The following is a 22,657-nucleotide window of genomic DNA, read 5'->3' on the forward strand; positions in this document are numbered from 1 at the left end:
GGGTCTGACTTAAGCTCCAAACATACACGTTTCTTTCTGAATTATCCCAAGGATCTTGTTGACTTATCCAAAAGGCAGTGTTGGACTTTAAAACCATTGTACAATGTGAGCTTTGAGAGTAGTATAATAAATGAACTGTATAGTTTTACTACAATAGCAAGAGAAAATAAATTATCATCAGATTTTTCAAATATAATTTGAAAGGGTTAAAATTATCATGGGTATGTATAAGAGACAATTAAAAGATAGGTTAAAAGATGAGGAATAATTATTTTCCTTGAGTAAAAGACCTAAGGGGATAATGACTAGCTGGAGTAAATCTTAGAATGTCACTTATTTGCAAAATGCTACCAAGTAGCTGGGTAATAATTCACAGAATACATAAAGACTTAAAAGACTGCTGCCTTAATGGAGGTTTATTTTTCTATTTTACTTATTAAGATCACCTTAATAATTCATGCATGGCAATACCTTTAATGAGCAACAAAATCTCACGTATCTCATTTAAACTTGGCAACTGTGCTGACAGTTAATATAGCTTCGTACCTCTGAGCCAGCAATTGTAGGGCAGCCCTTGGCTGTCAGTAACTGAAACCATCCCATTTTTGATAATCCTAAGAAAAGTTATGCCCTAGATGAATGGTTGACTGTTATGGTCATGTTCTAGGAAGATTTATTCATTCTTCACTTGTGGAGAGGCGAGAGAACAATAATGAGCCCACACTATAACTCCTTCTCCATAAACTGCATCGGTTGCTTTGCTTCTTTTGTGAGGACAGCAACTGATTGCCATTTTCTTGGAGGGAACAGAAATTCCTAAACAGATTTTAAAACTTTCCTATGATTGGCACTTACTTAGGTGGAGAAAAGAGAGTCATGTAGCACCATCCCACTAGACAAGGTGGATTATCTGCTTTACTCAAACAGTTGCAAGCACACAGATATTTAGACGTAACTTTATACCTTTACCAAGGCAATTTTATTAAGCCAACATCATTTCTTCCCCCCCCCCACTTATCTTTTTACTATCCCTCTAAAGGAAGCCACCATCATTTCTTATAGACACAATGAATAAAGTATTTATAATTGTTTTTTCACATAAAAATGCTCCAGGTGATAATTTTCAAGATACAATTTAAAATAAAATTTCAGAAACAGACATTAATTTTAATACACATTTATGATAGCAAATACCCCATTTATCTGACACCACTCACTGCTATATTTACAGCAGTCTGAGTGGCAGAAAACAAAATCTATTTAAATCTACTTTATATCCAATGTGCCTGTTTTAAATTTAAGACTTGTTCTTGGCAAAGTGAATGAAGGTGGAGAAGTTTACTGATTTCTTGGATATGTCATTCTTTAAAAATATTAGAGTTAAAAGTAAGTAAAAGTCTCTATTTTTGGAAAAGACAAAACAATGTCATAATAAAAACTGGTTTCTATGTTACTTACCAAGATAGACTTAATTCGTGCAGGGGAATACCATCAATAGGTAACAAAATCTCATATATCTCATTTAAACTTGCTGTGCTGAGATCTGACATGCCAAATCATATCACATTTGGGTTCACAACACACAGATGCATCCATACCTGGTGTAAGGAGGAAGAGGCAGGGTGATTCTGGTCCACTTGTTGAAAGTGTCTGACACCAGGATCCGCTGCAGATGATAGCGACTGCATTCGACATTGGTAGGCAGACAGTCCCTTACCAATGGGTGCCACGATAATCCCAGATCTACTGAGTATTCTAATTCAATAGCTGAAATAGAAGGCATTATTCTGAATAGAAATACATGTCTCTAGACCCAGGAACCATAATAACTTATGTATTCATTTCAATCAAATATCAATTTGATTCCCCCCATACAATGTTTTCTATTTTGAGATGTTTCCTGGTTTGATTTTTCCCTCTGTATATTACTAGTTATTATTTTTTACATTTTTCATATTAAAATAATTTTTCTTTTAAGGGGATATAATTAAATGAAACATAAGTAAAATTTACTAAATCATTCTTTATACTGAGCAATTTTCAGAACCACCATAACAAAGCTGTTAAAGCAATAGTCATAATAGTCATAATTTATATATATTTATGATTTAACCTAATAGTTATAAAATATATGTTACAGAAATACATCTTGCTCTGCTGTGTAATGGTATATACTGGGAAATCAGAAGGCATAGGAGGTAGCTGAAAGCCATGTAATTTCTGCCAAAATACCCAATTTGCTCTGGGCCTTTGGAAAGATATTTCTTTCCTTTCTCTTCTTCTGAAACATTCAATTTATACTCCCCATTTTATATTTTTTTCTCTCTATTCCCTTCTGAAGGCTTTATAAACTGCTTTAACCCCCACCTCCTTACTGAAATTACTTTCTCTAAGGCTGTGATTCTCAATCTTGGCTGCACACTGAAATCAGCTGGGTACTTTTGAATCTACTGATGTCAGGGTCCTACCCTCAAAGATTGTCATTTCATTCTTCTGGGGCATGGCCAAGGTGTCAGGAGCTTTAAAGCTCTCCAGGTAATTCTCAGGTTCAGCTAGTATGGATCACTCACTACCCAAAGGTACCTACGAGCCTTTTCTAGTTACATACAATGGATTGTCTCAGTCTTCATTGTACTTGTTCTCCCCAGGGCACTGAATATTATTGATCACTCCCTGATTCTTTCTACTTCCTTTTCTTTGGGAATCAACTGTCTCATTTTCCCTCTGACTCTTGTGCTTACTACCACAACTACCAACATTGGACATTCTTCCAGACTCCATTTCTGGTCTTCTTTTCTTTTTTTAAAAAATATTTTTATTGATTTTAGAGAGGAAGGGGGAGAGAGAGATAGAAACATCAATGATGAGAGAGAATCATTGATTAGCTGCCTCCTGCATGCCCCCTACTGGGGATTGAGCCTGCAACCCAGGCATGTGGCCTTGACCAGAATCGAACCCAGGACCCTTTAGTCTGCAGGCTGACGCTCTATCCACTGAGCTAAACTAGCTAGGGCTGGTCTTCTTTTCTACCTGTATACTCTTAGGGCTTCAACTACTACCTCTGTGCCCAATTTATATCTCAGAATTGATTTTATTTATTCAACAAATGTTCATTCAGCTCGGCATGGTGCTGATGCTGGCATATTGTCATGCACAATATGCACAAAGTTCCTGCTTTGCATATTGAAAGTCCTCCTCACTAAAGAATATCTCCACTCAAAGCTACTTTCACCCAAGCTAAAGAAACACTCATCATTTCCCCTCATAAATAAACATATTTTTAACAACCAAATTCTATCAATGACAAAACTTTTGCACTCATTTTCTAGGTTCGAAATTTTACTCTTCTCTCTCCTTTACCCTCTATTTTCTCACCTAGTTTTGATATCTGCTGCTTCTTTCCTTTTCGTTTGCATTGTCCTATATCGATTTTACCCATTCCATTTCTCTTCCTGCCCTCTAGTTCAGGTCTTCGTGGCCTCCCACAGAGACTACCACTAAGGCTTCTTCACTGGGATTATTCCTTCCCCACCTTCCTCAGCTTCTGGGCTAATCTCCCTGGAACATACCAAGGCATTCCAGGCTAATCTCCCTGGAACATACCAAGGCATTCGGGGCTAATCTCCCTGGAACATACCAAGGCATTCGGGGCTAATCTCCCTGAAACATACCAAGGCATTCGGGGCTAATCTCCCTGGAACATACCAAGGCATTCCTCTGTACTTGTGCCCGCTTATTCATGACCTGGTCAAGCACAAATTCCTACGACTGCTTTTTAAGGCACTGTGTTGCCAACTGTGCTTATCCACTTGCCTCTTTCATTTTATCATTCAGTTCGACCTCTTTCTCTCAAGACGCTGCACCAACCAACAGTAGAAAGCACACATGGCTGAGCTTATAGGGCAGAGTTTCAGTACTGGTGCCGCTCTAGGCAAACCATGTCATAACTTAACTCCTTGAGTTCTCATTAACCTCCTATATAATGAGGAAGTAGGTATCTTGGACCTTAAAGTCCTTTTCTATTTTTAAATTCAGCACTCTGGTGTAAGGTGGGTTTTTTGTTTTTTTTTAGGGATAGTTTGTAGCAGTAATAACTGTCCCTTATGTTAGTGAATGACTTGTATAAATTGAAACTGTAAATTGTGAACACTGGAAAGCACCATTGTGACATAGAGTCAACATCTTAGTAATATATTAAAATGAATGTAAAATGGAGGTTAAAATTACATTACTGTGAAAACTCATCTTCCAACTCTAAGTTAAGCGGCGGAGATTTGTATTAGTAGGTAACTGTTCAGAGCTTTGAAAACACTGCCCATTTCTGTACAAGCCAGAGTTATCATTTCTTTGTAACTTATTCAGCTTGGCAATTGCTTTTGATTTGGTGAGTTGATAACATGATATAATACATTTAAGTAAGAAGAATCATTTCTACACACTATTTTTTAAATCATCTAGAACTGAAATCTACAATTAAACTACCTGTGCTGAAATTTGGGGGAAGTTTAGGTTCTTTTTTTAAAAAAAGTATTAATAATCATTAACTATATCTATGATAAAGTGCTTATTTTGGTTTACTTAGATAATGCTGCAGTTGGTGGAAAAGATAAACATTTAAAGTGCTAACACTCTGTGAATGCATTGGATTTAGGAGAATAAACATTTTATAAAAATAAAAAAATAAAATAAATTCAGCACTCTGGTCTCCTTCAGGATGGTCTGCTCACAGTTTCCCCCATAGAACAGAAGAGCTCTACTTCTGCTTCTTTGCTTATGCTGCCAGATGGCATGGGCCTTTTTCTCCTCTCCACTCATCCTTCAAACCCACTCCAACAATCAAAGCCACTTGAGACTTAGGTCCTTCTTGAAATCTTACCAAACACTTTGGATTGACCATCCATTGATCATCTCTCTCTCCTTTGGACTCTCATTACATTTTGCATCAGTACCATTCCATGGAGCATTTGATTTAGACATTTATTGGATTCTAACTTTTTGAAATATTCTTTCAACTGGACTGTACCTATTGAAGACAGGATGTGAACCTTATATTTTTCCAAGTTCCACTCCTACCATCTAGTTTAGTGTTGGCTGATTGACTGAATATGAGGTAGAAAGAATACTTCTGGAATTCCCCCTAAGAAAGGTGCATTAAGTTCAAACTAATAAATATGAAAAAATCTGGATTTTGCAGGACCTTTGAAGTAACCAAATTCCTCAGATTTCGGCATTCCCTTCAAATCTAAAACAGTTTGAATCCCTTGGAAGAAGGGTGGCTTGAGGTGGTGAAAGACCAGGAGGGCCCCAGATCTGTAAGTTCTGGTGAAGAGTCCAAGTATGCAATAATGTCAGTTTTTATTTCTCCTAAGATAGGCCCATTAGTGTGTGCAAGGTATGTATGAGTGCAATGTGTACATGCACAACTGAGAGGATGCAAACTGGTCACAATGAGGTGGCTTAGAATATGCTATGACAACTTTAAGCATACCAACATTTGCATCATGGGGGTGCCGGAAGGAGAAGAGAAAGAGAAAAAAAATTGAAAACCTATTTTAAAAATATTGACAAAAAATATTAGGGAAGTCCCTAATCTGGTGAAGGAAATAGACATATATGTCTAGGAAGCACAGAGAGTTCCAAACAAGATAACCCCAAACAGGCCCATACCAAGACACATCATAATTAAAATGCAAACGGTTAAAGAGAAAGACAGAATCTTAAAAGCAGCAAGAGAAAAGCAGCTAGTTTCTTATAAGGGAGCACCCATAGGACTGTCAGCTGATTTCTCAACAGAAACTTTGCAGGCCAGAAGGGAATGGCAAAAAATATGCAAACTGATGAAAAGCAAGGACCTACAACCAAGATTACTCTACTCAGCAAGGCTATCATTTAGAATCTAAGGACATATAAAGAGCTTCCCAGACAAGAAAAAGCTGAAGTTCATTACCACCAAACCAGTATTACATGAAATGTTAAAGGGTCTTCTTTAAGAAGAAGAAGAAGAAAAAGATAAAAAAATATGAACAATAAAACAGCAATAAATACATATCTATCAAAAATTGAATCTAAAAAAATAAATAAATTAATGAGCAGAAACAGACTCCTAGATATAGAGAACATTTTGATGGTTGCCAAATGGGAGAGGTGTTGGAGGATAGATGGAAAAATGAAAGGATTAAGAAGTACAAATTGGTTGTTACAGAATAGTCATAGGAATGTAAAGTATAGCATAGGGAATACAGTCAATAATGTCCTAATAACTGTGTATGGTGTTAGATGGGTAAGAGATTTATTGGGATGATTATTTAGTAAGTTATATAAGGTCTAAGCACTGGAGTAAACACCTAAAATTATTGTGTGTCAACTGCAATTGAAAAATTAAAAAATGATTGCAAAAATAAACTACTAAAACTCAATTTACATACATTTTTCAAGAATGCAGTTATGATTTGACTCAAAGTGCTCCTGTGTTTTAATTTCAGACTAATCAGAGATGTAATGCAGTCCTTTGATAGAGGTAGCCTTAGATGCCTATTTATACACATCTGTCCCTCTACTCGCATCTGCAATACTTACCATAACAAGAGTCTGTGACTGAGCAGGAGGCGGCAAAATCTATCTGCAGAAATGAATCCTCATTCACAGCAACGTCTGTGGTGACTACATAACGGGTGCTGGCCTTTTCGATGAAGACAAGGGCATCGCCAGTCGAGCCACACACAGGCATCTTGGTGCCTCCAGGGTGAAGTAGCCATTTCCTACTATCCAGAGCTGTGAAATCATCCTCCAAGACTGTATTACCAGAAATATTTCCTCCAATAAGAATCTGTAATTTTAAAAAAGCACAAATTTTCAGTTCGGCTTTAAGATATGAGAAAGTACAGTCTTTTTGTTTGTTTTTAGCAGTCATATTGGTCACAACTGGCATCATACAGCAAACACAACATTAGGGGGCCTTTCTGAATGCTCTTGTTTATGTGGTCTGTTTGGCCATCTGGCAAGGAGCCATGAAAATCCGTGAAAACAAATAGTAGGATTGACAAAACCATTCACAGCTTTCATGGGCCAAACTGTGCCTTTGGAAACTATATGTGGAAAAGCAAAATTTGGCTTACATGTGATTATTTTTCACGTAAAATTTCTATTTAAGGACAGTTGTAACCTAAGGCACTTCAGCTTAATTCTTTGTATGGATTCTACAGTTTGTTAACAGGTTCTTTGAGTTCTACTTGATGCGCATTTTATTATATATGAAGATCCTTTAGAGTTGTCCATAGGATGTTAGGGAGGTTTATTTATTTTTTCCTTCAAAGGCCGGGAAAGAGGATTTGGGAGTTACTGCATGTGGCACCAATGCTAATTTGCACATTTTCCTTTTCAGAGAATTATAACCTCGTATCACGCTTGATAAAGTCCCTCTATCCATATGGCAGAATCCTCTCTGAGCAGGACCTGGGCCTTCTGTTGTGTCGTTTATTTTATAGGCTCAGGCAATTGAAGGAAAAGAGAATGAAAGGAAGCTAAATGCCACATCTAATCTAGCTGTGTGCCCTTGGGCAAGTCACTCAACTGTCCATCCTGGGCTTTCTCTAGTGAACTGGAGGGCTGCTATCTAAGGCCACATTCAGATAAGTGACAACATTATAATAGTTAATTCTAAAGGGACTGACCTGGTCGATAACCCAGGGACTGTAGAAGTGCCCGTTTTCGGATGGCTGCCACCAGCGGAGCCGAGTAGAAGCAGAACGGGCTTTCATGGGTATCTCCAGGGCGATGTACCTGCCCACGTTGCTGGAGTTGCTGAAAAGGAACTCTTGAAGGAGACTCCACGAGAGGCCGCCGTTGTGGGAATACTGCAGAAGCACAGGTTGGCTCCTGGGATCCGGAACCCCTTTTCCACATCCCAGTCTCATGAAGAACTGCACAAATCTGACATGAGTGAAACTTACTGTAGATATTTACTTCAGTGAGAAATTCACACCATTAGCAAAACACAAGCACTCGGGGTAATACGGGGAGTGCATGGCTTTAATGAATATAACAACTTAACGCATGTCCAAAGAAATCATTTCAAAGCCCGATTTCCTTTTTAATGCTAAAGGAAGTTAATACAATGTGAAATCTGAAGAAAGGCAATTCTGCACCCATATTTATATTTTGCAGCCCTCCACAGAGGTGAATCTGAGGACAGTGAGCATTCACTGCACCCGTTGGCCATGCTATGAGAAGACAGTAGGGGTCCGAAGACTGTCCAGGTTGGGGAGTGTGTATTGTTAACTATTTAAGGCAAATTTGGATCCTTGTCCTTAGTATCCGAAACAGGAAGAATATAATTAATACAGTTTACCTCATTTATTGGTGAAATCATCCATTCTCAGTTTATACCAGTAGATTTTTAGATCTCATATTACTGGTTTTGGGAGACACATTTAAATTCACCAGTTGTAACACCTCTTTGTAAAAGGCCAGCCATCTTTTGGAAGAGGTGTGTAAGCCTGGGCCTCTTTTCTGTCTTTTGTGCCCAGGGGCAGGGGAGCATGAGTGTGGGGTGGTGGTGATGGTGGGCTGTGCCAACCTCTGACTATTGCTGGGTCTGCGATGGATGATACCGGCCATCGAGAACTGTGGCGGCCAGCCAGTGCAGCCTTTCCAGCTGGCAGGGAGGTGGGCAGAGTGGCAGCAAGCAGCTGGGGTGCCAATGAAAACAAGCTCACATGTTATCTTTGGCAGGCAAACTGTTGGTGCCTAGTCTGGCTGCTTGCTACCGGGTAGTGCAGAATAAACTTCATGTGAAATCCAATGCATACAGCCAATTATGTATGCATGCCACACATATGAAATATACTGGGGCTTATAATAAAAGTTATCAGTTCCATATATAAAACCATGCATTCTTCATGGGTTCCTCCTCTCCCCTATCTCCATTAACTGTGTATAAATATCCTAACTTGAGAAAATGGGTATTTTACACAGAGCATTTTGAGGTCAATATATGCAAATCCTACACAGCATGCTACTGAGATGAGATAAATAATGGAGCTTTTAACATTGGATTAATGAAAAAAGTACATGTTTCGTGCCTAGTGACGTTTATATCTATAGAAATAGTAGTCATTTACGGAGAAAAACTTTTAGCATGTCATCTAGTTGTATTGGGGAAAACGTTTATATTAATTTAGTCATAGATAAACCATATCAGAATTATTTAGAAAAATGTAATAATTTTTAAATTGGAGAACTCAGCTGCCAATGATAAATCTGAAAAAAGAGCATCAAATTAAGTCAGATACATTAAAATAGGATGGTGATAAATACAATCTTGTTTCCTCTAAGTGTAAAATTATTATCTCACAGATAGAATTGTATTTTCTGTGGGGCATAATCAAATTTATAACTCAATAAATAAAATATTTAGGATGAAGGAGAGGATAATCTGTTATGATGTATTTTAATTTGCTCTGAAATGTTTAAAAAAACAAAAACATCATTCTTTTGTTCACTTGCAAAAATAGGTCAGGGTTCCATTTTACACATGTTAAATTGTCTTCTTTATTTTCCTGGCTAAGTGTTTGGCACTCATCAACTGATCAAAGGATATACTTCTTGACAGGACATAATCCTCTGAGCCAGTTCTAAATGTTTGTTTCTGAGAGACTGTGCTCAATTTAGAAAATGAGTGCTTAGAGTGCATGAGCGAGTCATTGAACAGAAATGCTTATAAAGAATAAGGCTACACTCAAATGTTCTTAACTTAAATTGCTAATGGATATAAAGTTAATTGTAAATAATTTGAGGGTGTATGGTATTTCCATTAGGCTTTCTATTAAGCACGGTGTAAATAATTTCTACACAGTCCAAGTGCTAATGAAAAGCATTCTGTAGAAGATGGGTAAAGAAGTTGCAACATTATTTTCCTGAAGTTAAAGTAAGTTAAATATTGCCATTTCCTAGTCACCATCTTATAAAATACCAGATATTAACTTTTGTCTGCTTATCAGTATTTCATTTCTGATCTAGTTACTGCACAATTCTCTTTCAGTTTTAGAATGTAAATTATGTAAATTGTGTCTTAATGGAGTCGTTGATGAGAGAGAAACTCAGCATTTCCAATGGAAGGCCTTGTCTTTGAGATCTCTTTCTGATTCAATGATGTTCTGCCACTGTACATCACAATGTGATTTTCCAACAACATTCCAAAGTGATTACCTAGCATGTGATAAATCCAGATCTCGTGTCATCAACATGCGTAAGCCATCTTCGTTGAAAAAGAGGTTGTTTCCACTAGAAAGGATTCCACACTTCCGAGATGGCTTTCCACCACTCATTAATAAGAATCTATCCGATTCCAGCTGACCTGAAAAAGGTAAAAAGTATGACTCCAATTATAGTCATACTATTTTTATTTATTTATTTAGTCATATTTTTTAAAGGAGTATGGTAAGTGCTTTGTGTAGTTCCAAAATATGAAGTCATAAACATCGAAGTCATAGATTTGGGGTAAGAGGCCTCTTCAACATTTTAGCAAGTTTGAATTGTTTAACCTTGGCTGTGTTATTTAAGGGTCCACAGGACCCTATGGTCCAGCCAGATGGGTCCCTCCTTTCTGCTCCTCCACACTGCAAAAGACGACACTGGCTAGTCACAGAGTGATTCAGGACAAAAGTAAGGGAGGGCATGTGACCATTCCATAGACTTCTTCACCATGTCCTTGCTATTGTGAGGACAGTATCAGACAAGTGTTAAATATTTTTAACACCGTTTTAATGGGAGAAATTTCAGGATAATTTGATATTTCCTATTAAACAATATTTTTCAAAACCAGCTCTCAAATCTCCTCAGATATTCATCATAGATTTACTTCAGTTTTTTGATTGTGGTAAAATGCATATAATATAGAAATCTACCATTTTCATCATGAACAACTCAATGGCATTCAGCACATTCACAGTGCTGTATAACCATCACCACTACCTAGTTCCAGAACTTTATAATCCCCTGTAAAGATAACCTTGCACTCATTAGGCAGTCACTCCCATGTCCCTCTCACCCTGCCCCTGGCAACCACTGATCGGCTGGCTAGCTCTATGGATTTGCCTATTTCTGATGATTCTATAAATGAAATCATATGGTAGGTGACCTTCCGTATATGACTTTTTCATTTGCATAATGTTTCAAGGTTCATTTATGTTGTAGCCAGTATCAGTATTTCATTCCTTTTTATGTCTAAACTAGAGGCCCAGTGCACTAAATTCGTGCAAGGAGGGGGTGTGTGTCCCTCAGCCCAGCCTGCACCCTCTCCAATCTGGGACCCCTTGAGGGATGTCAGACTGCCCGTTTAGGCCTGAACCATGGGATTAGGCCTAAACGGGCAGTCAGACATCCCTCTCACAATCCAGGACTGCTGGCTCCCAACCACTCACCTGCCTGCCTGCCTGATTGCCGCTAACCGCTTCTGCCAGCCTGGTCACCCCTAACTGTCCTCCCTTGCAGGCCTGATCATCCCCAACTGCCCTCCCCTGCAGGCCTGGTCCCCCCCAACTGTCCTCCCCTGCAGGCCTGGTCGCCCCCAACTGCCCTCCCTTGCAGGCCTGGTCCCTCCCAACTGCCCTCCCCTTCCAGCCATCTTGTGGTGGCCATCTTGTGTCCACATGGGGGCAGCCATATTTGACCACATGGGGGGCAGCAATCTTGTGTGTTGGAATGATGGTCAATTTGCATATTACTTTTTTATTAGATAGGATAGTGGGATTAAAGATTTTTTCCCTTTGTCCCAAATTAAGGATTTACTTTCTTTTTTACAAATTGTCTATGAAATTATTATATTTATGGTTTTAAGGTACATTCTGAAATTACATTTAGGTAATATCAATACAATGGAATACTATCCTATCTAATAAAAGAGTAATATGCAAGTTGACTGTCATTCTAACACACAAGATGGCCGCCCCCATGTGGTCAAAAATGGCTGCCCCCATGTGGACACAAGATGGCCACCACAAGATGGCCTGCAGGGGAGGGCAGTTGTGGGAGATCAGGCCTGCAGGGGAGGGCAGTTGTGGGTGATCAGGCCGGCAGGGGAGGTTCTGTTGTAGGCAATCAGGCCAGCAGGGGAGGGCAGTTGGGAGGGACTAGGCCTGCAAGGGAGGGCAGATGGGGGCGACCAGGCCTGTAGGGGAGGACAATTGGGGGGCACCCAGGCCTGCAGGGGAGGGCAGTTGGGGTGGACCAGTACAGCAGGGGAGAACAGTTAGGGGCGAGCAGGCTGGCAGGGGAGGGCAGTTGGGGGGGACCAGGCTAGCAGGGGAGGGAAGTTAGAGGCAACCAGGCTGGCAGGGGAGGGCAGTTAGCGGCAATCGGGCTGGCAGGGGAGCAGTTAGGCGTCGATCAGGCTGGCAGGGGAGTGGTTAGGGGTGATCAGGCTCGCAGGCAGAAGTGGTTAGGGACAATCAAGCAGGCAGGCAGGCGAGTGGTTGGGAGCCAGCAGTCCTGGATTGTGAGAGGGATGTCCAACTGCCCGTTTAGGCCTGATCCCAGTCAGACATCCCTCAAGGGGTCCTAGATTGGAGAGGGTGCAGGCTGGGCTGAGGGACACCTCCTGCCCCAATGCACGAATTTTGTGCACCAGGTCTCTAGTCCTAATATAGATAGCTATTACATTTGTTTAGGACTTTCTCTTATGAGGATGTTTTCCCACAGTTTTATCAGAGGGCATATCCAAAGGATATATAATTGTGAATACTTTCAATTATTACATCATATGTATTTTTCTATGTTGTAACATTATCGTCACATATAATGTTAGATTCTAGGTTTAAGTGAGGTACAGAAAGTGATAAGAGACTGCTTAATGAGTTGGTGATAAAGCAATGAAAGGAATTTCCATCTCTGGAAACTTTTCCTTCCATCCAAGAAGATTAACCCTCTATAGACATTTTCTAAAATTACCATTAATGAGAAATTACATGTGATAGCAAAAGTGGTGAAAATAACCTTAGTTTTTCTCAGTTACAGTCTTGTTCTCTCTCACTGACCATTGTTTCAAAAATGGAACCCTATAAAATTCAGAACAAAATGAAGGTTTGGGTAGTTTCAATTACAGTGATAAATAATGAAGTATTAGAGTAAAACCTAGTGATTACTTACAAATTACAAATTTTGTTTAAAATGTAATCTCTTTCACAATGCTACATATAATTTATAAGAAAAGATTACCTTCAAAATCATCCTTGAGAAAATCAGGATTTTTGGTGCTTATTTTACAGGTTGGACCTGAGTAGCCAGGATCACATATGCACTTGGTTCCATTGATACAGCTCCCATGTCCATTACACATTTCTTCACATTGGGGACCAATATAGACATTATCAATGGCCCATGTCACTGGCTGAGAGCCAACAGGGTAAAATCCTTGGTACCATCTGAAACGCACAGATCTGGAAAAGAGGAACAAATCTTTCAAAATCTAATCAATAGAACAACATACCTTCAAAGTAAGCACATTTGATCATTAAGCAGTAGGCAGTTACTAACACTGACTCACACTCAAGAAATAGAAAATATAATTCAATTTTGGGAACACAAACTCCATTTCTCAATCTATGAGATTTTGCCAATAAAGTTCTTGCTCCCTGTAAGCCCTTCCCAATTCTATCACTATGTCAAAATTCCACCTGAACGTCCAACTTTTTCTTTTCTTTTTTTTCTTTTTTTTTAAACTATATTTTTATTGATTTCAAAGATGAAGGGAGAGGGAGAGAGATAGAAACATTGATGACAGAGAATCATTGATCGGCCGCCTCCTGCATGCCCTCTACTAGGGATCAAGCCCGCAACCCGAGTATGTGCTCTTGACTGGAATCAAACCTGGGACCCTCCAGTCTGCACGCTGATGCTCTATACAGTGAGCCAAACTAGCTAGGGCCCACCTTTTTCTTTTTAAAAATTTTATTTTAGAGAGACAGGGAAAGGGAGGGAGGGAGGGAGGGAGGGAGGGAAGGAGGGAGGGAGGGAGGGAGGGAGGGAGGGAGGAGAGAGAGAGAGAGAGAGAGAGAGAGAGAGAAACATCAATTTGTTGTTCCACTTGTTTATGCATTCTTGGTTGATTCTTGTATGTGCCCTGACTGGGATCAAACCTACAACCATGGCATATAAGAAAGATGCTCTAACCAACTTAGCTACCTGGCCAGGGATCCAACTTTTTCAATATTGACTTTATCGGTGAAGCTTCTTTCATACCTTCTATCTACACTCTGCATAACATTTTTTTTTAAGTCGAGGTGACATTTGTATAACACAAAAGTATATGTATATATATTGTTTTAACTATTTAAAGCACACAACGTAGTGGTACTTAGCAGATTCACTGTGTTAGCCAACCATCACCTCTATAGAGTTTCAAGACATTTTCATCACCCCTAAAGGAAACCCTGTGCCTATTAAGCAGTTCCCCTATTCCCCGCCTTTGGCAACCACTAATCTACTTTCTGTCTCTATGGATTTACCTATTCTGGATATTTCATATAATTAGACTCATACAATAGGTGACCATTAGTGTCTGGCTTTGTTCACTTAGCATGATGTTTTCAAGGTTATTCCACATTGTAGCAAATATCAGAATTTCATTCCTTTTTATGACCGAATAATATTCCATTGTATGGATATACCAACTTTATTTATTCATTTATCAGTTGATGGATATTTGTTTATTTCAACCTTGTGGTTATTGTGAATAGTGCTTCTATGAACAAGTATTTGCCTAAATACCTATTTTCAACTCTTTTGGGTAAAGTAGTGAACTTGCTGAGTCAGACAGCATATAACCAGTCCTTTAATTTCTCTCTCTTCCATAATTCTGATGGAATTTCCATTATTATAGTTATCACAGGTGTAGGTACGTAAAAGCATACCTATTTTTCCTATTGGCTGTGAACTCCTAGAGGCCAATCTCGATGCCTCTTTCTTCTTTGCACTCACTCGTGGTGCCCCATATAGTGTTTCACATACAGCGATGCTCAGTAAGTGTTTGTTGCATAGCATTTGTTGTGAAAAGCTTTATTTCAGGCGTCCTCAAATTACGGCCCGCGGGCCACATGCGGGTGTTTTTGCCGTTTTGTTTTTTTACTTCAAAATAAGACATGTGCAGTGTGCATAGGAATTTGTTCATATTTTTTTTTAAACTATAGTCCAGCCCTCCAACGGTCTGAGGGACAGTGAACTGGCTCCCTGTTTAAAAAGTTTGAGGACCCCTGCCTTATTTTATTCTATTGGCTTATCATCAACCATGGCAAGAGAGAGCCCCAATAGATTATTTTAAAGAGAGGAGTGACAAAATCAGATTTATTTTTAGACTATGTCTCTTACTTCTTTTTTTTTCTCTTACTTCTTAATTTCTTTTTAAATCAAAGGTACTTTTCCTTTTTATTTGTAAGTGAATTGCCTTTTATTGTTGACTAGAGGCCCGGTGCACGAAATTCGTGCACGGAGGGGGGCATGTCCCTCAGCCCAGCCTGCACCCTCTCCAATCTGGGACCCCTTGAGGGATGTCCGACTGCCAGGATCGGGCCTAAACGGGCAATCGGACATCCCTCTCACAATCCAGGACTGCTGGCTCCCAACTGATCACCTGCCTGCCTTCCTGATTGCCGCTAACTGCTTCTGTCTGCCAGCCTGATCACCCCCTTACCACTCCGCTGCCAGCCTGATTGATGCCTAACTGCTCCCCAGCCAGCCTGTTTGCCCCCAACTTCCCTCCTCTGCCGGCCTGGTCACCCCTAACTGCCCTCCCCTGCAGGGTTGATCGCCTCCAACTGCCCTCCCTTGCAGGCCTGGTGCCTCCCAACTGCCCTCCCCTGCTGGCCATCTTGTGGTGACCATCTTGTGTCCACATGGGGGCAGGATCTTTAACCACATGGGGGCAGCTATATTGTGTGTTGCAGTGATGGTCAATCTGCATATTACTCTTTCATTAGATAGGATGGAGGCCTGGTGCATGGGTGGGGGCTGACTGGTTTGCCCTGAAGGGTGGGGGTTCCCTTGGGGCATGGGGCGGCCTAAGTGAGGGGCCTGTGGTGGTTTGCAGGCTGGCCATGCCCCCTGGCGACCCAAGAGGAGGCCCTGGTATCTGGAATCTATTTACCTTCTACAATTGAAACTTTGTAGCCTGGAGCAAAGCCAAGCCTGCTGCTCGCTCCGAGGCCAGCAGCGATTTCTGTTGGAGTTAATTCACCTTCTATAATTGAAACTTTGTAGCCTTGAGTGGAGGCTTAGGCCGGCAACAGGAGGCGCAGAAAGCTTGGCTTCTTTTGTTACCGTGGAAACCCTCCCGCTCTCAGTGGCTGTAGCCATCTTGGTTGGGTTATTTGCATATTTGCTCCTGATTGGCTGGTGGGCATGGCTTAGGTGTAGCGAAGGTGCAGTCAATTTGCATATTACTCTATTATTAGGTAGGATGATAAGTTAGTCCCTTGGAAATAATCTATATATTTAGGCAGGGGTCCAGAAATAGTTTAGTATATTTTATTATGTACAGAAACTCAATTCAAAGAAGATGGATTTATTTCAGAAGGGACAGATATAGAGATGGCATGTGTATTCATTTTTGTGCCCTGTGAATCTGTCCAATTTTCAATTATCATAGGAACCAAATTCAGAATACTTTTTAAAACAGGAATTAGAAGTCAATATTAGGAGCTTTTATTAGGTTTCCAAAGTTTAGTAGAGAGCAAAGTAGATGGAATCAAGTTTTAACCCCAATTTCATTGTTTATATCAAATATCTAACTATATTAAGCTGCCCCAAAAATGCCAGTTCATAATTAAATTTATTTTCAAATACCTGTCAGAGTTTAGTCTTGGCCAGGAGCACTTCCTACCTTTTGAACTTTCAGACTGCTGAGCTGAGGGAAATGGCTGGAGTTTTTCTTTGAACAAAAGCCTGCATGGATTTTTTTGAACTTCTTATTTATTCAAGTGTTCTGAATACAAATGAAGCACCTTGGTTGGATATTTATTATTGTTCACCTACCTTGACATAGAAACTGCAAGTGCTATGATAAATGGGCTGAAGGGCCTGGTCTCACTGTGGTTGTCTTCTCCTGAAATCTTATTTTGAAAATCTCTCACTGCCACCCTCCCTGGTGAATGTCAGTGCCTGTTCTCCCAAGCCAGTGGTATTCAAAAGGACCTGTTCTTTAAATGTAAACTTAAAATTTCAAGCACACAACAGTGCTTTCATGAAATAGGGGTTTTGGTTGACTCATTATGAATCTGTATAAAGCAAAAGCAATCAGCAGTTTTAAAGACAAAAAAACTCTAGATGAAAAGGACACAAAGGTGATGTGAATAAAATTCAGTGGGAGCTCAACACTTATACTTCAGATGTGAACTGCCTACTGTGGAGGCAAAAAATGACATTTCCATACCTGAAAATATTGAAAATACTTTTTATGGTGCCCAATGTCCAGTAAATGCACAGAAAGGGGTCATTTAAATGTGGGTTATATATATATTTTAGCATCTAGCACTCGTGCCATTATTATGTGCTGTGCTGAATACAAACCAAGGGATGGTTGACTGAGTTGGAGAAAATTTAACTTTTGCCTTCCAGCAATTCATGCCTGTGTGGTTTTTAAGAAGAGTGTTAATTCTTTTCCTGAAACAAGGACTAGACAACACTATGAAGGCAAATTCTTCTCTTTGCAGAAATGGTTGAATGCAGTTTGAAAGATAGGTTTATACCATTGTGGGAGTGGGCATGCCTTCTTAACAGATTTACTTTCTTTTCATAGAAATAGAAACAACATGGAATACAAATAACATGATGGTCTGAGTTCTGTACCTTATTTATAACTAGAGGCCGGTGCATGAAATTCATGCATGGTGCGGGGGAGGGGTTGTCCCTCAGCCTGGCCTGCACCCTCTCCAATCTGGGACTCCTCGGGGGATGTCTGACAGTCGGACATCCCTCTCACAATTCGGGACTGCTGGCTCCTAACTGCTTGCCTGCCTGCCTGATTGCCCCTAACCGCTTCTGCCTGTCAGCCTGATCGCCCCCTAACCTTACCCCTGCCGGCCTGATTGATGCCTAACTGCTCCCCTGCCGGCCCGATCACCCCCAACTGCCCTCCCCTTCTGGCATGATTGCCCACAACTGCCCTCCTCTGCTGGCCTGATCACCAACAACTGCCCTCCCCTGCAGTGACCCACCTCCTCCACCGAGACCTTCCTCCTCTGTGTGAGGCGGCGGAGACACTGGGACCAGCCTCCTCCATGCTGCGCAGAGCCACAGGGACCCCCAGGCCTCAGCGCAGAGTGGCCACCAGGCCCTGCCTCTGCTGTGTGCACAGCCATCTTGTGGTGGCCATCTTATGACGATGTTGCACGAGGGCATTGTGTGAGGGTGTGACGCTACCTAGGCTTTTATTATATAGGATTTGAGGAGGTATATTTTATTTATTTATTTTTAATTTAATAAATCTTTATTGTTCAGATTATTACAATTGTTTCTCCTTTTCCTCCCCCATATCTCCCCTCCACCCGGTTTCCACCCCTCCCTCTGCCCTTACCTTCCCCCCACTGTCCTCATCCATAGGTGTATGATTTTTGTCCAGTCTCTTCCCGTACCCCCCACATAGACACCCCTTTCCCCCTGAGAATTATCAATCCACTCCCATTCTATGCCCCTGATTCTATTATATTCACCAGTTTATTCTGTTCCTCAGATTTTTTATTCACTTGACTTTTAGATTCACTTGTTGATAGATATGTATTTGTTGTTCATAATTTTTATCTTTACTTTTTTCTTCTTTTTCCTCTTTTTAAAGAATACCTTTCAGCATTTCATATAATACTGGTTTGGTGGTGATGAACTCCTTTAGCTTTTTCTTATCTGTGAAGCTCTTTATATGCCCTTCAATTCTGAATGATAACTTTGCTGGGTAGAGTAGTCTTGGTTGTAGATTCTTGCTATTCATCACTTTGAATATTTCTTGCCACTCCTGTCTGGCCTGCATAGTTTCTGTTGAGAAATCAGCTGATAATCGTATGGGTGCTCCCTTGTAGGTAACTAACTGTTTTTCTCTTGGAGGAGGTATATTTTAAATCGACACTCAATACCAGTCAGTGAAAATATTAGCGTCTACATTTCTCCTGTTCAAATTTCCAAATTACATCATCATACCTTATGTGCCAACAGTTTGGTGGACATGACCAAAGGCTAAGTGAGGCAGGCACCACGGTGCGAGGACACTGTCCAGGAGTGGGTCTCCTCACTCAGAACTTCTGATTGGCAGATCTTTGTGACCTTATTTCCTACTCCTTGAAATAATATTTTTTTTTTTCATGTGGGAACTTGCTGAAGCAAGTCTCAGTTGTCAAAGCAATCTCAAGTCATGGCTTACAACCTATATGTACGGTTGTTTTCTATTTAGTAATTACCTGGGAAATTAAAGGTCTATTAAAGAGGAAACCTAGCCCTGGCTGGTTTGGCTTAGGGGCGAGAGCGTCAGGCCGAAAACCGAAAGGTCCAGGGGTCGGTTCCCGGGGATCCTTCACCCTGCTTAGGCCAGCCCTGTACCCACCAAGGCAAATAAGCCAGGTCAAATTAAAAAAAAAAAAAAAAAGAGGAAACCTAGAGCTTCTCAGCAATACCATAATGGTCATGGTACTGGTTACAGGTGTCTAAGAGATTGGCTCTCCCAGCCCTTCCCTGCCTACACTGCCCATAAGCTGGGATTTGGGGGCAGCCAGGCTTCTGTTGTTGTTGACTTCCTGGCCACAGCTGATTGGTTCAGATTTTCTTTTCTAGAAATGTGAAATCATGAGTTCCAGAAAATGAGAGCTATGGTTGCTGAATGATATTAATACCAATATGAAAAAAATGAGGATCACACCTTCTGTTGCTGATGGCCTCACACTTCATGAGAAGAGTCCATGTTATTATTCCCCAGTATGTTTCCAGTAAGTTCTTCCACTTTTTTATATATCTTTATATTTTTTGCAATATGTAACCTTAAATAATAAAACTGATTTTGGATAAAAAGATTTTACTGAGATACCTCACCCAATTTTTTAATAGACAAGCTCATTCCACCTCCGACCTCCACCCGTACCCCCACTGTAGCAGTTTTCTGGTTGTGCTTGCTGAATCCTCAGCTCTACCTGTTCCAATGTTCCCGAGAGACTCTCCCTGCCTCCTCGGCTGTCACTTCTAAAGATCCTTGAGGATGTTTCTCTCTCATCGATGTTTCTAGCTCTCTAGCCCTCTCTGTAAAAAATCAATAAAATATTTAAAAAAAAAAGATCCTTGAGGACATTTTGCTTAGTATTGCTTTTTCTTTTTACTGTTTTTAAAACACAGATTGTCTATTAGAAGAGTATCCTGTTGTAAGTAGCAAGAATTAATAAATAACATATTGTCTGGCCGGTGTAGCTCAATTGTTGAGCTCCAACCTATAAACCAGGAGGTCATGGTTCGATTCCAGGTCAGGGTACATGCCTGGATTGCGGGCTTAATCCCCAGTGTGGAGTGTGCAGGAGGCAGCTGATCAATAATTCTCTCTTATCATTGATGTTTCTCTCTCTCTCTCTCTCTCTCTCTCTCCTCTCTCTCTCTCTCTCTCTCTCTCCCTTCCTCTCTGAAATCAATAAAAAGATATTTTAAAAATAAGTAAATATCATATTCAACAACACAAAATATTAAAGCCCTTAACAATTAAATTGTAAAAAGTATGCTGATTATATGAAACGGAATCAACAGATTTATGTTCAAAGATAATGCAGATTTTTGAAAATTCCTTTTCAACCTTTTGGAAAAGTACTAATAGTTTTGCTTGAACACCCAAGAATTCTATGCTGAGCTTCACATCAGGAATGTAAATCTTGTAAGTATAATATTAATTACTTTTTTTTAACAGACCCTGAAAGAATAAGTTCCTTATTCTGAGGGAAAAAGACAAATTTTGAGACAAGCTGCTTTGTTAACTTCCTCTCTCTCTTTAAATTTTTTTTTTTTTTTACTGTTGACACTATTACAGATGTTTTCCATTCCCTCCACTCCTTAGCTTACCTCCACCCAGCCCCTGCCCCCTCTCCCTTGGTCCTCACCACACTATTGTCTTTGTTCATGGGCTATGCATATATGTTCTTTAGCTAATCCCTTTACCTTCCTTTAACCAGTTCCCTATGCTCCCCACTCCTCCCCTCTGACATATGTCAGTCTGTTCCATGTATCCATGACTCTGGTTCTATTTTGTTCGTCAGTTTATTTTGTTCATTAGATTCCACATATTGAGAGCATATGATATTTGCCTTTCTCTGACTGGCTTATAATGCTTAGCATAATAATCTCCAGGTCTCTCCAGGCTGTTCCAAAGGGTAAGAGTTCCTTCTTTTTTTATAGCCGTGTAGTATTCCATTGTGTAAAGGTCCCATAGCTTTTTTATCCACTCATCTACTGATGGGCACTTGGGCTGTTTCCAGATCTTAGCTATTGTAAAGAACATTGCTATAAACATACGGGTGCATATATTCTTTCTGATTGGTGTTTTGGGGTTCTTATGATATATACCCAGAAGTATTATCACTGGGTCAAAAGGCAATTCCATTTTTAATTTTTTTGAGGAAACTCCATACTGTTTTCCATAGTGGCTGCACCAGTCTGCATTCCCACCTGCAGTGTGCTAGCATTCCCTTTTCTCCACATTCTTGTCAGCACTTGTTTGTTGATTTATTGTCAGTAGCCATTCTGACAGGTGTGAACTGATTCCTCATTGTAGTTTTAATTTGCATCTCCCTGATTTGTGAGTTTGAGCATTTTTCATATGTCTATTGGTCACCTGTATGTCTTCTTTGGAGAAGTGTCTATTCAGGTCCTTTACCCATTTTTAAATTGGATTGTTTGTCTTCCTGGTGTTGAGTTGTATTAGTTCTTTATATATTTTGGAGATTAACGCCTTATCAGATGAATTATTGGTGAATATGTTCTCCCATACCATAGGTTCCCTTTTCATTTTGTTGATGGTTTCTTTTGCTGTGCAGAAGCCTTTTAGCTTGATGTAGTCCAGTTTGTTTATTTTTTCCTGTGTTTCCCTTGCCCTCAGAGACTCATCAGCAAAAATATTGCTCAAAGAGATCTGATATTTTACTGCCTATGTTTTCTTCTAGGATTTCGTATGGTTTTGCAACTTACATTTAAGTCTTTTAACCATTTTGAGTTTATTTTTGTGTATGGTGTAAGTTGGTGGTCTGGTTGTATTTTTTTTTTTTTTGCATGTACCTGTCCATTTTTTCCAACACCATTTATTGAAGAGACTGCTTTTACTCCATCGTATGCCCTTGCCTCCTTTGTCAAATATTAATTGACCATAATGGCATGGTTGATTTCTGGGCTCTTTGTTCTGCTCCATTGGTCTATATGCCCGCTCTTGTGCCAGTACTCTGTGTTTCACTTGTAGCTGTAAACCTAGTTTTGCCCCATCTTGTATATGTAACAAGAATGCTGACAGAGGGCCCTGGCTGGTGTGGCTCAGTTGGTTGGAGCATTGTCCTGTACAGCAAAAGGCTTTGGGTTCAATTCTGGTCAGAGCACATATGGGAGGCAACAGATTGATGTTTCTCTCTCTCTCTCATCAATAAAAACATATTCTTGAGTGAGGATTTAA

The 22,657-nt window shown here is 40.1% G+C and overlaps 1 protein-coding gene and 1 long non-coding RNA gene across 3 annotated transcripts in view; one reads left to right on the top strand and one right to left on the bottom strand.

Moving 5' to 3' along the window:
* Nucleotides 1-22,657, bottom strand: part of RELN (reelin) — a 455,662-nt gene that overhangs the window by 49,330 nt on the left and 383,675 nt on the right. For both annotated transcript variants that reach the window (XM_008149850.3, XM_008149843.3), the window contains exons 42-46: nt 13,213-13,433; nt 10,207-10,354; nt 7,671-7,929; nt 6,577-6,826; nt 1,599-1,767 (exon numbers count right to left, since the gene is read on the bottom strand). In XM_008149850.3, the coding sequence (XP_008148072.2) occupies nt 1,599-1,767; nt 6,577-6,826; nt 7,671-7,929; nt 10,207-10,354; nt 13,213-13,433 (1,047 nt within the window). The remainder of the gene's footprint in view (nt 1-1,598; nt 1,768-6,576; nt 6,827-7,670; nt 7,930-10,206; nt 10,355-13,212; nt 13,434-22,657) is intronic.
* LOC129151416 (uncharacterized) lies at nt 10,257-20,167 on the top strand. The gene is made up of 3 exons (XR_008558097.1): nt 10,257-10,363; nt 19,804-19,955; nt 20,074-20,167. It is a non-coding gene; the product is annotated as an uncharacterized LOC129151416 (long non-coding RNA).

Source organism: Eptesicus fuscus, chromosome 14, assembly GCF_027574615.1.
Source record: "Eptesicus fuscus isolate TK198812 chromosome 14, DD_ASM_mEF_20220401, whole genome shotgun sequence".
NCBI classification, from domain to species: domain Eukaryota; kingdom Metazoa; phylum Chordata; class Mammalia; order Chiroptera; family Vespertilionidae; genus Eptesicus; species Eptesicus fuscus.